Source organism: Neoarius graeffei, chromosome 13, assembly GCF_027579695.1.
Source record: "Neoarius graeffei isolate fNeoGra1 chromosome 13, fNeoGra1.pri, whole genome shotgun sequence".
Taxonomy (NCBI): domain Eukaryota; kingdom Metazoa; phylum Chordata; class Actinopteri; order Siluriformes; family Ariidae; genus Neoarius; species Neoarius graeffei.
In genome coordinates this window covers 64,616,476-64,629,659 of record NC_083581.1, presented here as the reverse complement: position 1 = coordinate 64,629,659, position 13,184 = coordinate 64,616,476, and the positions used below count along the sequence as shown (strand labels likewise).

General features: G+C 39.5%; 1 protein-coding gene across 1 annotated transcript in view; it reads right to left on the bottom strand.

The window, feature by feature from the left end:
• Positions 1-2,173: 2,173 nt before the first annotated feature.
• The window catches only part of clcnk (chloride channel K), a 37,466-nt gene continuing 26,455 nt past the window's right edge, over positions 2,174-13,184 (bottom strand). Inside the window, exons 17-19 of the mRNA XM_060936682.1 lie at positions 3,759-3,839; positions 3,558-3,644; positions 2,174-3,345 (exon numbers count right to left, since the gene is read on the bottom strand). Of these exons, the coding sequence (XP_060792665.1) occupies positions 3,307-3,345; positions 3,558-3,644; positions 3,759-3,839 (207 nt within the window). The 3' untranslated portion in view covers positions 2,174-3,306. The remainder of the gene's footprint in view (positions 3,346-3,557; positions 3,645-3,758; positions 3,840-13,184) is intronic.

The window sequence follows — 13,184 nt, the reverse complement described above, 5'->3', positions numbered from 1 at the left end:
AGTCTGCCACATGCTTTTGGGCAAATTCCAAACGTGTTTTCTTAAAGGACCCATGGCATGGTGGTTTGTTGATGCTTTAAATGGGCTCGTGGAGGTTTCTGGATGTTATATCCGCAGCCTTTCTCAAAATGAACCCTCAGCACGTAGATATAGCCTCCTGGGAGAAAGCCCCATTTCAGCCCTTTTCCCAGTGTGTCGTTTTGCTAATGAGAAGCATGGAGGCGGGGAAGGGTAGAGGGTGGGGGCGTTCTCCCTCGGACTCCTTTCGTAAACTCAATGTGACACAGAGAACAGAGAGTGAGAGTGTTCAGAGTGGTAGTTTACGAACGTATAATACCCTAGGCTTGAACACGCACTCCATAACCAAAGAGGATAGAAGCAGCAACTACAGCAACATATTGCTTATCCAACAGAAGACATGCATTGCAGAGCAATAGTCAAACATAAGCTCATAAGTTACAGTCAATTTCCAGACTAAACTCAGTTTAACAGAGCATGCTGCATGCTTTTTGGTTTTGTAGCGCAGAGTACAAAGTACTGCAGGAAGCGGTTAGCTGCACAGCTAATGTAGCCATTGCAAGGCTAACGCACCGATTTTAAAACACGGCAAAACGACTTAACAGTTATACACTTACTTGTTCGGTGTTTGTGGCTAATGCGGTAGGGATGCTTGGTACGGACCCAGGCTTCAGTGACAGTTGATGTGCAAAACCTGCCCTGTACTGTCCCAAGTTGTGGAAACATTCATCAGGAAAATGCTTCCAACAAACATACACCGTCTTAGGTAGACTCGACGGCGTATTATTGGAGTAAATAAAATTAAGCCAGTGCGTCTTCAGGGGCTGTCCCGTCGGCAGTAAAAACAGACTCCTTTCTGTGTTGTCACATCCATGTACAGCGCAATTTCCATGTTTCGCTCGCTTAGGTGGTGCCATGTTGTTGTGTCCTCTATGGTCTCCTCACTACAAAATTGAAGTGTCGTATCTATGGTGGCAACTTTTGAGCTGGGCGGGCAATCCATACAGTGGGTGGGAATCCAGAGGGGGGGCGTGGGGATCATCTCCCTTGCTGATGTAGTAAAGGGAAGAGCCTATCAACGCACCATTTTGACGCGCCATTCTCAAATGTTGACAAAGGGTGGGCATAGTTTGGTTTACACATTATGACATTTCTAGCCACTGGGGTGACTTAAGAAGGTCAGAGGAACCCATTTTAACGTTAAAAAACCTCAGAAAGTGAAAATTTCATGCCATGGGACCTTTAAGCAATGGCTTTTTTCTGGCCACTTTTTTCATCTTAATTAGTGTTTGTGTCACAACAAAACAACAATTTTCACCTTTAACATGGTAGGTACAGTATGTTGTGTAAATCAAATGGTGCTAACCCACCAAAAATCCACTTTAATTCCAGCATGTAATGCAACAAACCAGGACAAACATCAAGGGGGATGAATACTTTTGCAAGACACTGTAAGTGGAGTTGTGTCCACTGTGAGAAGATTCTGGTATATTGATGGCCTAATCTTGTGATGTTTTGGACTTTCACAAATTATGACACAATGTTTTGTGATGATATTTCCCAATATGATGAAACCTATGACAGCTCGGTTGGAGGGCTATGTTAATTGTAAGGCTATTTCTACAGAATCTCTTGTTAGTGACTGAGGTACTGAGAGATAAATGGTGATATTCCTGACAGAATATTGTTGTTTTATGTCTGCTGAATTGTCTTTATAAAAACTTAAGTGCTAGTTAAAGACTTTAGTCATTAACTACATCTCTTATGGTTGGTGTCCATGTTTCATATGCATCAACACTGCATGAGCAATTTACATCCTCCTGTCATTAATGAATATAAACTCGGAGCAGCATTAAGCTGGGTAGCACATAACTGACTACAGTCAACAACTGAATCATTATTCCAGATTATTATTCCAGAAAAAGCCAAATACTGAGAATATTTATTTAACAGTTATTCCACGAAATCAAGTCATACATGAGCTGATAGCCGATGAGGCGTGTAGCGTCGAGTTGGATATAAGCCAAGTACGACGAGATTGAGTGGAATAACTGGTTTATTCTATCCACATTCGCTGGATTTTGAGAAACAGGGCATTTTTATTTTTATTCTTTGCAAATTCAGTAAATAAAAATTTTATACAAAATGTCCGGCAAAATCATTTCTGCTTAGAATGTAAACAAATCAGCGAAATGACAGGAGCAATTTGTGAAAAATGCTACAATCATAATATCTTGAAAAATTTTTAAAAAGATACGTTCTTACCATAAAATACTTTTATTTCATAGTTTGTTGCTTTTTTTGTATTTTGGGGGGTTTTGTTTTTGAGTAGAATTTTTATTTCCTCCTCGGTTGGTTGAGCAACACGCTCTGCCATTTTGTTTTTCTCTACTCACGGTACATGGGCTGATATCCTAGTAGTAGAGTAGCCAATCAGAGCGCGCGATTGCTCATATCCAGTGAATGTGGATAGAATAATAACTATTATCCAAAACATGTCATCCCAATTAGCAAACAAGCTACATGTGATGCCACTGATATGTAATTTGTGCATGCCGTGCTGCTGTTGGCTAGATGTGTGTGCTGTGTGGGGGTGATCTGATAACTTTAACCAGTGAGCATATCATGCTTTCTCTTCCCAAAAGTGAAAGCACAAATTCTTGAATTTCATTTAAGTGCATCAGAAGCTGATATGAATTTTTTTTTCTTTTGCAACACAAGGTGTAGATTGAGCTATGATCTATCTGTATTGTATTCTTTGTAAATGTGTTGCCTACATTCTATCTTCATTTTAGCGTCCCTTGAAGGGCACGCTTATTTAGCCATAAACAAAATCAGTGTTATCATTTTGTTTGTTCGGTTAGCCAAGAGTGCTCATCCTATTACAGTGATAGGTCGAATGGTGCTCAGTGGCTGCTTCATTTAATTACACCTCCCTCATCTCCTCCATTAGAACTGGGTACACATGGCTGATTTTAATAAATCTTTATCACTTGGCCTGCCCTCAGGCCCTATAAACAGAACACAAGAATGAGACTCCTTAGTCATGGCACCGAATAAAGAGCTCCGACTGTCTCAGTTCCAGGAAGCGGCCTGCTGGCTAACAGCAATCTTGACAGATAAAGTCATTTGCATATGAGTAATTAGAGCTGTACATGAACATGATCATCACAGCAAATCACTGCTTGATGAAATATTTTGAAGTTGTGATTAGAAAAAAAAAAGATCTATTGAGTTATGAAGCGTGAGTGTGTGATGACCAAGTAGTGCTCGTTTTCCGACTAGACATCAGATTTCCTTGGCCAGCTCTTCAATCATGTTCTTCATCTAAAAGAAATACATAACAAGCATTACTCACAGACTTGTTTTCTCAATAAACTGTGGGGGGGGGGGGGGGTTTGTGTCGTCAAGTATGACCAGTGTAATTAGGTACTGTTTGTTCATGATGTCGCCTATTTCGTACTGTTTGTTCATAATGTAGCCTGTGTGTGTGTGTATGCATGTGTGCGTGCATGTGGTTATCAGGTTAAACTCGTCACCTCTTTCCATGTAATGACACCACACAGCTTTCCCTTCTCCGTGACAAACACACACTGCTCTCTCAAAACACTCATGATGCAGTGAACCTGGCAAAACACATTCACAAATGCATGATTATTGAACAGGAAAAAGACAGTCATGATTACATCATTGAACACTGTGTAGGCTATTAAATAATTATGCCTGATAAAAATAAATACCTGCTTTACTGTAGCATCAGTAGAAAGCTGCAGCTTAATAGGTTGAATATCACACTCATCCTCCAGGCTTTTGCACAAATCCTATTAGATGGGTTAGAAATATGAGAAATTCTTATTATTTATGGCTATGTCAGCATTTTACGGTATTGAAGCTTTTTGAGAGTCTTGCTCAGTTGACCACGGAGCCCATGGCAATTTATAGTGTTTTGCAACCCTTACAAAAATCTACCATGGTTTACTATGGTTTTACCATGGTTTTTATGTAGTAACCATGGTTATACTATGGTTTTTATGTAGGAACCATGATTCTACCATGGTATCTCATGGTTATTCTAAGTACTATGACCCAACCATAGTATTACTATGGTTCATCCATGGTAGTAACCATGGTTCTACTATGGTATTTCATGGTGATTCTAAGTACTATGAACCAACCATAGTATTACTATGGTTCATCCATGGTAGTAACCATGGTTCTACTATGGTATTTCATGGTGATTCTAAGTACTATGAATCAACCATAGCATTACTGTGGTTTATCCATAGTACTGCAGTAGCTGTGGTAGCATCATAGTTGTATGTGTAATAGGTCATAGTAACTATGAAATTAGTTTAAAAAGGGATAGTATGGTTTTTAAAAGGATGCACTAACTGTAGTATTACCATGCTTTCGTCCAACAGTCAATGCTGTAGAGAAGGATCTCGATTAACAGCCCAGATACATTAACATTTACTTAGAACCTAAAAATTTAAGTGAACATTGAGGTAAAATGCATATAATACATCCTAAACAACAACAACAACAACAATAATACACTCTAAAAATACTGGGTCAAAAATAACTCAACTTTAACCCAACCACTGGGCTAATATTGCACAAACTCAACACTAGGTTATCTTGTTGTTCGCTGTATGAATTATTGTAGCCTAACAGTGGTGTAGTGGTTAGCGCTGTCGCCTCACAGCAAGAAGGTCCGGGTTCGAGCCCCGTGGCCGGCGAGGGCCTTTCTGTGTGGAGTTTGCATGTTCTCCCCGTGTCCGCGTGGGTGTGCTCCGGTTTCCCCCACAGTCCAAAGACATGCAGGTTAGGTTAACTGGTGACTCTAAATTGACCGTAGGTGTGAATGTGAGTGTGAATGGTTGTCTGTGTCTATGTGTCAGCCCTGTGATGACCTGGCGACTTGTCCAGGGTGTACCCCGCCTTTCGCCCGTAGTCAGCTGGGATAGGCTCCAGCTTGCCTGCGACCCTGTAGAAGGATAAAGTGGCTAGAGATAATGAGATGAGATGAGATTATTGTAGCCTACTTTTGAAACTTGAATAAGAAAACCATGGTTTAAAAAGCATGGTTTGGTTGAAAAAAAACCCCATGGTTTATGGCAAAGATTATACCATAGTGAAACCATGGGTAAATCATGGTTAAACCATAGTCATGAACCATGATTTTCATGGCTACCCAAAAAAACCATGAAAACCATGAATAACTATAAACCATGGTAAAACCATGGTTAGTTTTCATAGTAAAACCATGGTTAATTTTCGTAAGGGAAAAGTATTCATCCCCCTTGGTGTTTGTCCTGTTTTGTCGCATTACAAGCTGGAATTAAAATGGATTTTTGGAGGGTTAGCACAGTTTGATTTACACAACATGCTTACAACTTTAAAGGTGCAAATTGTTGTTGTTAATAATAATTAAGATGAAAAAACAGAAATCTGGAGTGTGCATAAGTATTCACCCCCTTTCGTATGAAACCCCTAAATAAGAGCCGGTCCAACCAATTCACTTCATAAGTCACATAATTAGTTGATTAAGATCCACCTGTGTGCAATCAAAGTGTCACATGATCTGTCACATGATGTCTGTATAAATCAACCTGTTCTGGAAGGACCCTGACTCTGCTACACTACTAAGCAAGCAACATGAAAACCAAGGAGCACTCCAAACAGGTCAGAGACAAAGTTGTGGAGAAGTATGGATCAGGGTTGGGTCATAAAAAATATCCCAAACTTTGAATGTCCCACAGAGCACCATTAAATCCATTATAGCAAAATGAAAAGAATATGTCACCACTACAAGCCTGACAAGAGAAGGCTGCCCACCAGAACTCACAGACCGGGCAAGGAGGGCATTAATCAGAGATGCAACAAAAACATCAAAGAGAACACTGAAGGAGCTGCAAAGATCCACAGCGGAGATGGGAGTATCTGTCCATAGGACCACTTTAAGCCATACACTCCACAGAGCGGGGCTTTATGGAAGAGTGGCCAGAAAAAAGCCATTGCTTAAGAAAACACATTTGGAGTTTGCCCGAAAGCATGTGGCAGACTCCCCAAACACATGGAAGAAGATTCTCTGGTCAAATGAGACTAAAATTGAACTTTTTGGCCATCATGGGAAACGCCATGTGTGGCGCAAACACAACACCCTGAGAACACCATTCCTACAGTGAAGCATGGTGGTGGCAGCATCATGCTGTGGGGATGTTTTTCATCTGCAGGGACAGGCTTGTCAGGACTGAAGGAAAGATGGATGGCACTAAATACAGGGCAATTCTGGAAGAAAACCTGTTTGAGTCAGCCAGAGGTTTGAGACTGGGATGAAGGTTCACATTCCAATGACCCTAAATATACTGCTAAAGCTACACTGGAGTGGTTTAAAGGGAAACATTTAAATGTCTTGGAATGGCCTAGTCAAAGCCCAGACCTCAATCCAATTGAGAATCTGTGGCATAACTTGAAGATTGCTGTACCGTACACCAACGCAACCCATCTAACTTGAAGGAGTTAGAGCAGTTTTGCCTTGAGGAATGGGCAAAAATCCCAGTGGCTAGATGTGCTAAGCTAATAGAGACATAAGAGACTTGCAGCTAAGCAAAAGGTGGCTCTACAAAGGACTGATTGGGGGAAGGGGGGGGATGTGAATACCTATGCACACTCCAGATTTCTGTTTTTCATCTTAATTATTGTCTGTGTCACAATAAAAAAAAAAAAACACTTGTCACCTTTAAATTTGTAGGCCTGGTATGTAAATCAAATGGTGCTAAAACCCCTAAAATCCATTTTAATTCCAGCTTGTAATGCAACAAAACAGGACAAACACCAAGGGGGATGAATACTTTTGTAAGACACTGTATTTGCAGGATTAGCTTCTGACTATGTGCAGCTTTTGTGGTGAATTTACAATCAACTGAAAAAAAAAATGATATGAAAAGAGAACAGAAATGTATTCATAAATACTTCACAAGAGCATTTGCACATGAAATATGGTATTCATGAAAACCAAGTTAGTTTGGAAAAACAGCTGGATTTAGAAGTTTCAAATTATATAAATGTCGTAATTTACTGCAACTATACAACAGACTATCTATTCTATTCAGACAAAAATAGTGGTGCTCTTTAAAAGGCGAAAGAGTGAATCTGTGCTACTGGTAGCCAATGCATTGAAATGTCTGAGCTGCATAACTGGAACATTGAGAATATGCTGTGCTTAGGAGGTGTTTTCAGGTGTTATTTTGTTGATTTCGGCTCTGTGGAAGCTTTGTCTTTCATGGACTTTGGTGGGAATCCTTAATGGAAATCAGGTGTGCCATGAACACACTTGGTAAGGTACAGATGATTGGCATTTATAAGCATATGCATGTGACTAGCACTGAAACTTTCTTCTTTAGAATAACGTTTGCCCTAGAAGTTTGCCCTAAAAAAACCTTTACAAACTTTAACTTTAAAAGATAAATAAATTAGGCCCATAAACTTGCTTTTCCCCTGATTATTTTCCTAAAATTTTGTCCAATCATGCAGTTTGGCTCACAACATCATGAGACCAACCAAAACAAAACTTTGATATCCGGAATGGTTCATCCAAATGAATTTGACAAACAGGAAGTGAGACCATATCTCAGCAATGGTTTGATGTTTTGTCTTCAACTTTAGTATATCTCCTTGGAAACAAGCACAGATGGTTCCAATAGCTTTGATATACACTAACGTTCAAAAGTTTGGGGTCACCCAGACAATTTTGTGTTTTCCATGAAAAGTCACACTTTTATTTACCACCATAAGTTGTAAAATGAATAGAAAATATAGTCAAGACATTTTTCTGGCCATTTTGAGCATTTAATTGACCCCACAAATGTGATGCTCCAGAAACTCAGGCCCTGTCCACACAGCAACGGATTCAGGTGAATCCGATAAAATTTTTTATCGTTTCGGCCTGGCATCCACACGGCACCGGCGTTTTGGGTGCCCCAAAACGATATTTTTTGAGAACGGTTTTCAGAGTGGAAAAATCTGGCAACGGCGCCGTTGCGAAGTCGTCTGGATGAGTAGAACGGATTTGTTCACGATGACGTCACAACCACATGACTAGAACAAACAGCACTCACTCATTCACGTCGGGTAGAAGAAGGGGTTTATGCGCATGCGTCCTACTTCTTCTATTGTTCTGGTGTCTCCGATGGGACCGTCTTACAGCGCACGTAGAGGTGTGGCATGTGTATTGCATCGTTTTCAGCAAGCGTTGCACTGCCATATGTACCTGATATTTTACTGATCCGTTGCCCATGTGGATGCGATAATTTTTTTACCTGCTAAAAAAAAATCTCGTTGCCGTTGTCGTGTGGATGTAGCCTCAATCTGCTCAAAGGAAGGTCAGTTTTATAGCTTCTCTAAAGAGCTAAACTGTTTTCAGCTGTGCTAACATGATTGTACAAGGGTTTTCTAATCATCCATTAGCCTTCTGAGGCAATGAGCAAACACATTGTACCATTAGAACACTGGAGTGATAGTTGCTGGAAATGGGCCTCTGTACACCTATGTAGATATTGCACCAAAAACCAGACATTTGCAGCTAGAATAGTCATTTACCACATTAGCAATGTATAGAGTGGATTTCTGATTAGTTTAAAGTGATCTTCATTGAAAAGAACAGTGCTTTTCTTTCAAAAATAAGGAAATTTCAAAGTGACCCCAAACTTTTGAACGGTAGTGTAGATATTTAAGCACTGTCTAAAAGTGGAGCTCCCGATGAGTTTATGAGCAAAATATTTGCAAGGGCACAAAATTGACCTGAATAGAATAATATTATAGCATATGAACCATTGAATTGTGTCATGCCGTGTATTTCATGTCAGTAAATTACTATATTGCCTTGTGACAGTGATACTAAAAATGAAATATGCATCACAGTTATGAATACATATTCATTCCTTTCTTTGACACTGCATACCATGTGCCAGAAACAACACCATGACATTTATTATGGTGTGACTCTGCTGGGTGCCTGGTGGGCAGCAGTGAACCAGCGCTTTCACTTTACATCATTACAATAGTAATAGTTACAATTGAATATCAAACTTGATGTGCCAAACAGTTGTTTGATTACATCTTTCATGTCCACGCACTTTAGAGCTCGGAGTGCGTGGTCACAGACTTCAAATCGCGCTCATACCATCAGGACTAATTGCCATGCACCTGTTCTTGATTAGAGCACAATCACAGCCCATATATATAAGGACTCTCAGTAACACACAGACTTTCTCAAAGCCTTGTATTTTGTATCGCTTTTCTGGTTTTGAGCCCATTTGTGTTTTTGGGCTGTGAGTATTGTATTCCCTCTGATATCCTGTCTGTGTCTCACTCGACCACTGCCTGTTATTTGACTCTGCCCTTGTCTACATTCTGGATCTGTTTGCGAGAATATTTTCAGTAAAATTCTTCCTGCACTTGCATCCGTTCTATCGCCCTTACATGACAGAATGTGTCAATTGCCCAACTAGCTAGTGGACTAATAAAACTGATTTAACTAACTTTATATGAAAGTGTCATGAATATTTTCCATGAAATGTGTTAGTAAATAATCCAATGTTATTTTTTAAAAGCAAATTAAAAATAACCACTGGATAAAGACCCATCTATCTTATGTAAATAAAGATACAACAATAAATAAAGATACAAATTTCATTGTCTGGTGGTCAAGTGTTTATGAAATAGATTGCTTTGCACTTACAGTCAGGTTCCCTAAGGTGGTACACATTCGTGTGTACAGTGGTGCTTGAAAGTTTGTGAACTCTTTAGAATTTTCTATATTTCTGCATACATGTGATACATACGCTCACAGAACACTTAATAGGAACACCTGTACTGTTGGTCATTCCTGCAATCACTAAATGTTTTTTGTTTTGGCACCATTTTGTGTAACCTCCAGTGACTGTTGTGTGAAAATCCCAGGAGAACAGCAAATCCTGAAATATCTGGACCAACCTGTCTGACACCAACATCCACACCATGGCCAAGGATCACATGTTTGATGTGAACATGAACTGAAGCTCTTGGCCTGCCTTATTTTGCTGCTACATACTGTAACTGACTGTTGAATAATTGCATGAATGAGCAGATGTATAGGCGTTTCCATTAAAGTGGATGATGAGGTTATAATATCTATAGTTTGTGTTAACGCCTCAAAATCTTTTTATTTATGTTGGTGCTTGAAAGTTTGCAAACCCTTTAGAATTTTCTGTATTTCTGCATAAATATGACCTAAAACATCATCAGATTTTCACACAAGTCCTAAAAGTAGATAAAGAGAACCCAGTTAAACAAATGAGACAAAAATTTTATACTTGGTCATTTATTTATTGAGGAAAATGATCCAATATTACATATCTGTGAGTGGCAAAAGTATGTGAACCTCTAAGATTAGCAGTTAATTTGAAGGTGAAATTAGAGTCAGGTGTTTTCAATCAATGGGATGACAATCAGGTGTGAGTGGGCACCCTGTTTTATTTAAAGAACAGGGATCTATCAAAGTCTGATCTTCACAACGCACGTTTGTGGAAGTGTATCATGGCACGAACAAAGGAGATTTCTGAGGAGCTCAGAAAAGCGTTGTTGATGCTCATCAGGCTGGAAAAGGTTACAAAACCATCTCTAAAGAGTTTGGACTCCACCAATCCACAGTAAGACAGATTGTGTACAATTTTTTTCATATCTTTTTAATATATTTGTATATGTAAATACTTAATTTATTTATCTAGAAGTTTTCTAAAGACTTAATTTACCTAGAAGTTCTCTCTTTTTTCTATTCTATTCTCTGTTTATCCTATAATGATGCTACTGGAATTTTAATTTCCCTGAAGGAACCCTCCCAAAGGGATCAATAAAGTTCTATCTAATCTAATCTAATCTAATCTAATCTAATCTAATCTAATCTAATCTAATCTAATCTAATCTATCTAAATGGAGGAAATTCAAGACCATTGTTACCCTCCCCAGGAGTGGCCAACCAACAAAGATCACTCCAAGAGCAAGGCGTGTAATAGTCGGCGAGGTCACAAAGGACCCCAGGGTAACTTCTAAGCAACTGAAGGCCTCTCTCACATTGGCTAATGTTAATGTTCATGAGTCCACCATCAGGAGAACACTGAACAACAATGGTGTGCATGGCAGGGTTGCAAGGAGAAAGCCACTGCTCTCCAAAAAGAACATTGCTGCTCATCTGCAGTTTGCTAAAGATCATGTGGACAAGCCAGAAGGCTATTGGAAAAATGTTTTGTGGACAGATGAGACCAAAATAGAATTTTTTGGTTGAAATGAGAAGCGATATGTTTGGAGAAAGGAAAACACTGCATTCCAGCATAAGAACCTTATCCCATCTGTGAAACATGGTGGTGGTAGTACAACCCCGACTCCAAAAAAGTTGGGACAAAGTACAAATTGTAAATAAAAATGGAATGCAATAATTTACAAATCTCAAAAACTGATATTGTATTCACAATAGAACATAGACAACATATCAAATGTCGAGAGTGAGACATTTTGAAATTTCATGCCAAATATTGGCTCATTTGAAATTTCATGACAGCAACACATCTCAAAAAAGTTGGGACAGGGGCAATAAGAGGCTGGAAAAGTTAAAGGTACAAAAAAGGAACAGCTGGAGGACCAAATTACAACTCATTAGGTCAATTGGCAATAGGTCATTAACATGACTGGGTATAAAAAGAGCATCTTGGAGTGGCAGCGGCTCTCAGAAGTAAAGATGGGAAGAGGATCACCAATCCCCCTAATTCTGCACCGACAAATAGTGGAGCAATATCAGAAAGGAGTTTGACAGTGTAAAATTGCAAAGAGTTTGAACATATCATCATCTACAGTGCATAATATCATCAAAAGATTCAGAGAATCTGGAAGAATCTCTGTGCGTAAGGGTCAAGGCCAGAAAACCATACTGGGTGCCCGTGATCTTCGGGCCCTTAGACGGCACTGCATCACATACAGGCATGCTTCTGTATTGGAAATCACAAAATGGGCTCAGGAATGTTTCCAGAGAACATTATCTGTGAACACAATTCACCATGCCATCCACCGTTGCCAACTAAAACTCTATAGTTCAAAGAAGAAGCCGTATCTAAACATGATCCAGAAGCGCAGACGTCTTCTCTGGGCCAAGGCTCATTTAAAATGGACTGTGGCAAAGTGGAAAACTGTTCTATGGTCAGATGAATCAAAATTTGAAGTTCTTTATGGAAATCAGGGACGTGGTGTCATTCAGACTAAAGAGGAGAAGGACAACCCAAGTTGTTATCAGCGCTCAGTTCAGAAGCCTGCATCTCGGATGGTATGGGGTTGCATTAGTGCGTTAGTGCGTGTGGCATGGGCAGCTTACACATCTGGAAAGAAACCATCAATGCTGAAAGGTATATCCAGGTTCTAGAGCAACATATGCTCCCATCCAGACGACGTCTCTTTCAGGGAAGACCTTGCATTTTCCAACATGACAAGGCCAAACCACATACTGCATCAATTACAGCATCATGGCTGTGTAGAAGAAGGGTCCGGGTACTGAACTGGCCAGCCTGCAGTCCAGATCTTTCATCCATAGAAAACATTTGGCGCATCATAAAACGGAAGATACGACAAAAAAGACCTAAAACAGTTGAGCAACTAGAATCCTACATTAGACAACAAGGGTTAACATTTCTTTGCCTAAACTTGAGCAACTTGTCTCCTCAGTCCCCAGGCGTTTACAGACTGTTGTAAAGAGAAAAGGGGATGTCTCACAGTGGTAAACATGGCCTTGTCCCAACTTTTTTGAGATGTGTTGTTGTCATGAAATTTAAAATCACCTAATTTTTCGCTTTAAATGATACATTTTCTCAGTTTAAACATTTGATATGTCATCTATGTTCTATTCTGAATAAAACATGGAATTTTGAAACTTCCACATCATTGCATTCCGTTTTTATTTACAATTTGTACTTTGTTCCAACTTTTTTGGAATTGAGGTTGTATCATGGTTTGGGCCTGTTTTGCTGCATCTGGGCCAGGATGGCTTGCCATCATTGATGGAACAATGAATTCTGAATTATATCAGTGAATTCTAAAGGAAAATGTCAGGACATCTATCCATGAACTGAATCTCAAGAGAAGGT